This window comes from Epinephelus moara, chromosome 12, assembly GCF_006386435.1.
Source record: "Epinephelus moara isolate mb chromosome 12, YSFRI_EMoa_1.0, whole genome shotgun sequence".
Lineage (NCBI taxonomy): Eukaryota > Metazoa > Chordata > Actinopteri > Perciformes > Serranidae > Epinephelus > Epinephelus moara.
Genome location: NC_065517.1, coordinates 4,665,959 through 4,670,652, shown reverse-complemented (window position 1 = coordinate 4,670,652; position 4,694 = coordinate 4,665,959). Strand labels below are relative to the sequence as shown.

The window sequence follows — 4,694 nt, the reverse complement described above, 5'->3', positions numbered from 1 at the left end:
CCATTGCCATCTCAAAGTGTTGAAATAATAACTGTAACCCTAAGCCTAATCCATGTTATTACTAATCTGGGGTGTTTGATGGATTTATGTAATTTCTGCTTTAATAAATGTTATTAATAATAATACAGTATTTTGATATTCATGGTAGTTACTCTAATTTCTCATTATTAGTTGGAAAATGTATTTGCAACACAGTGCTTCTTCATTTTCATTGTGTTTGCATCAGTATGCTCAGTACAATACATAGTGAAGATCATCATTTTTATTGTGGCCATTATCATAGGCTACTTCACTAATTCATACAAGTCAAGAAAGTTTTGAATCAGTATAATCTCCCTGAAATATTTTCCCAGAAATGATCATTCTGAAAGCTGATCTGAACCAGCTGTAAAAGAAAGCATAAATAAATGGATTGAGCATTGAGTTTGACAGCGTCAGCCAGTTAAGAGTTTCAATCATAGAAATCGGCACTGAATCATTAATGAGGGGCAGAAAGGTTATACAAAGAAAGAAAGGAGTCCAACATAAAAGAAAAACTCCTAAAACAATAGCCAGAGTTTTGGTGGCTTTTCTTTCCATCTTACTGACAGTTGCTCCAGACTTTGTGTTCTGACATGTTGTGTTCCTGATGCTGCGTGCCTGTCTCTTTGCAACAAGGAAAATCTTCAGGTAGATACAGAGCATTATGATCACTGGGAGATAAAATGATAAAATGGGTCCAACAGTGTTTTCTATGAGAACATCAATTAAACATCTTTCATTACATTTTTCATTGTTTAATCCAGCAATTATGACACTAATTCCAATTAGAGCAGAAACCCCCCAGCTCACCAGGATCATGACCACAATTACACGATGGTTTATTCTGATGTTATATGTCAGAGGCTGACACACTGCATAATATCTGTCAATAGAGATACAACATAGGTTCAGAATAGAGGTTGTGCTCAGTGATATATCAAAACTGCCTCGGACTTTGCAAAATAAACCCTCATGATACAAACATGAGCTAACTGAGAAGGCCAAGCTAAAAGGAAAAACTATGATCCCAACAAGCAGGTCAGCCACAGCCAGAGAAAGAATAAGGTAATTTGTAGGAGTGTGGAGCTGTTGGAAATAAAGGACAGCGATGATAACAAGAAGGTTTCCAAATATTGTTATAACAGACAATAAGATAAGGAAAATATATAATAAAACACATATAATGGAAGGGGTCTTTGTCAGTATGTAATTGAAATTATCTATTTTGTAACAGGGATGTATGGCAGTCTCACTGTCAGTGCTGTTGAAAGCAACTTGTGGTTCCATGTTTAAGAGTTCCTGAAATTCAGCACAATTCCTATTATTATTATAATAAGACGAAATCAGTGTCATTTAAAAACACAGAAACAAATCTGTTTTTTATCGTACCTAAACCCTCATGATTGTCCATGCATAAGTGCTGATGAGTTTCTTTGTTCATAAGTCCCACTGTGCAGAACCTTTGTACTTAACATCTATCACATCACCANATTGTCCATGCATAAGTGCTGATGAGTTTCTTTGTTCATAAGTCCCACTGTGCAGAACCTTTGTACTTAACATCTATCACATCACCACAATAGTTGTCCAATCAGGAATGAGACTGCCTCCTCTTTGCATGAGATGTTGAAGATGAACAAATGAAGAAAGTTTAGCAAGTAGCGAGAGCTCTTCACTTTCATTCGTATACCCAATAAAATTTAGATAGAATAGAACTTTGATCTCAGCCAAACCTCATTGCTCCCACTTGGCAACTTTGGTTCAGTTGTAGTGTTGCAAGATTGGATGAAAACCTGCAGATAAGGTGAGGTTTTTTTTCTTTTTCTTTTATCTTTTTTTATCAGTTTGGGCTGGAAAAAAAGTTAATTTGGGTGTGTGCTGAAAAATTGGGCATATTGCTCAAGCCAAATTTTTAGAGATAGTAAGTAAAGTTTACCCTTATCCGTTGAGAGGGTCCTAAGGACAGAGGGATGTCGTATGATGTAAAGCCCCCTGAGGCAAATTGTGATTTGTGATATTGGGCTTTATAACTTGATTGATAAAACACAACAATCCTTCAGTTATTTGATCATAATGTTTTTGGGAACCTGTCAAACCTGTTTCCAACAGCATTTGTGTTGATGAATGTGGGTGATTTTTAGCGGCCTATTGTCACTTTTGCAGTGGCTTTTGTTAACCATAACCAAGTGGTTTTGTGATTAACAGAATCACATGCTCAACACAGTGTTTCAAGGTATCCACTACTTAATACCACACAAATGTAACAAATTCATGGATTGCAGAAATGTACAAGGGTGGGCTGAAAAGTTCATAGGCTGACCATGATGCAATGTTAGAATTTGACAATGTGGTTTATTTTTCAACAAAGTCTCCCCTGCGGTCTACACACTTTTTCCATCCCTGTTGCAGCCCTCGAACCTTCTTGGTATAGTGGCAGATAGCAGATATGACATCATCATCGGTCCGATACTGCTCCCCAGCCAAGTGTTTTTTCATGTTGGGGAACAGAAAATAGTCAGATGGTGCCATATCAGGAGAATATGGAGGGTGATCAATCAGTTCAAAGCTACAGTTATGCACAGTAGCCATTGCAACCACAGACTTGTGTACTGGAGCATTGTCCTGATGAAACAAGACCCCCTTTGTCAGTTTTCCTGGCTGTTTTGTCTTGATTGCCTTTCACAGATGCCTTAGCAAATTGGCAAAGTACTGTCCATTGATTGTTTGGCCCTTCTGAAGGTAGTCAATAAACACAATACCCTTTGCAGCCCAGAAAACTGAGGCCATCACCTTCCCTGCCAATGACACCACCTTGGCCTTCTTTGGAAGGGTGAAATGGGTGTTTCCACTGCATGGACTGCCTTTTTGTCCCTGGCTCAGAGTGGTGGACCCGACACCCATCCTGGGTTAGGAAGCTTTCAAGAAAACCAACTGAATCTACTTCAAAATGTGCAAAGTTCTCCTGCAACATGACCAGCCTGGTGTGCTTTTGATCAGGGGTCAAAAGCCATGGCACCCATCGAGTGGAAACCTTCGACACACCAAATTTGTTGTGCAGAATATTCTCTACTCTTTCATGGGAGATGCTTACAGCATTAGCTATCTGATTAACAGTCAAACGTCTGTCATTCATCACCATGTGGTGAACACAATCAATGTTTTCTTGGGTGGTGGCTGTGGCAGGACGTCCTGACCTTGGGTCATCTTTAAGGCTCTCCCCAACCCACTTGAATTCAGCTGCCCACACTAGCACAGTTGATAAAGCTGGAGCATCATCCCTTAATGTAACAACCATGTCAGCATGAATGTTCTTGGGGGCTAACTCCTTTTTCTGCAGATATTTGATAACACCATGGTGCCAAATTTTGTCCATGTCCATGAAATGTCTCTAGTACTAATTTTAAAAGTCCTCAATTAGCTGTCAACTGTGGATTTATATAGAAGAAAACATTGCAGTTAGTATCAGGAAAGACTGGATTTAATGCATGCCAAGTTTCATTGCTCTGGCATTACTCCTTCTTAGTCATCCAATGAACTTTCAGCCCACCCTCGTACAATGTCAACATATATTCTGCTGATTGGGTTTGGTACAAAAACTGTGTCACAGCAGCCACTATATTGGTGTCTGCAGGCATGCTGTTTGCAGACATTCCCCTTAATGCAGCAGTATGTGGTACCGATGCTGGCTAAATCCTGTACAATGCCATAGTGTTTAAACTACAAGTAAAGCTGTGAGAAGGAGTGGAGAAACGAGTCCTACCTTGTATAGCACCTGTTCTGGGCACTGTAAGGAGCATTCCATATGGAAAATTTGGAGCATGTGAATAAAGTGTTCAATAATACCGCCAACTTCGTGGCTACAGTATATTGGACAGAACCTAAAAGCAGAGGAGTAAATTTCACTGAATCAGCACAGTTTCAAGGTGAGTACCCAAGAATGCTGTCACCAATTCCTGCAACCTAAGTGATACTAACCCACTTTGGTTAGTATCACCTGGATTGTCTGGGGTGCCCTACTTCTTTGCTGCTGCAGCCTAGGGCTTGTTCGAAAGTTGTAAATGTTAGGAAGATACATTTGTAAATAAAAGTTATATAATATTTATAAGTTATTTGTAGATAAAGAACTAATCATAGACAAATAGTTCAATGGTGTTCATTATAAGATAAGATACACCTTTATTGATTCCACAATTGAGAAATTCCAGTGTTACAGCAGTCAAGGGGAAAGAGTCAGATTAAAGATTTCAAAATTTAAAAACGTAAAACAAACTAGGCATGCAAAAAGAGTACAAAAAATACAAGAAACAGCAATAAATAATAATAATAATAATAATGAGCAGTGAATAAAAAGTGAGCAATGGTTTAAAGTGAACATATTTAGTGCAAAAGTGAATATTGTATGTGCAAATAAACAACAACAACATGGGGGACAGTTATGCTTATTATGGTGTCCATAAGGTGTCCATAGTGTCTATAAAGTGTCCATGGTGCAATTTACTATGAGCAGTGCTGGTTATGTAGCCTGACAGCAGCAGGCAGAAAGGACCTGCGATAGCGTTCCTTCACACACTTTGGGTGAATCAGTCTATCGCTGAAGGAGCTCTCCAGAGCTTTTGGGCTCTAGTTTCCCGGCACAGCGCAGGTGGCGCAGGGTGGCGAACCCCGCGCAGAGC

General features: G+C 39.2%; 1 protein-coding gene across 1 annotated transcript; it reads right to left on the bottom strand.

The window, feature by feature from the left end:
• Window positions 1–306: 306 nt before the first annotated feature.
• LOC126399152 (trace amine-associated receptor 1-like) lies at window positions 307–1,308 on the bottom strand. The gene is made up of 2 exons (XM_050058980.1): window positions 981–1,308; window positions 307–908 (listed from the first exon to the last, which is right to left on the bottom strand). The coding sequence occupies exons 1-2, from the start codon at window positions 1,306–1,308 to the stop codon at window positions 307–309; spliced, it is 930 nt and encodes a 309-aa protein (XP_049914937.1).
• Between the last annotated feature and the right edge of the window lie 3,386 nt (window positions 1,309–4,694).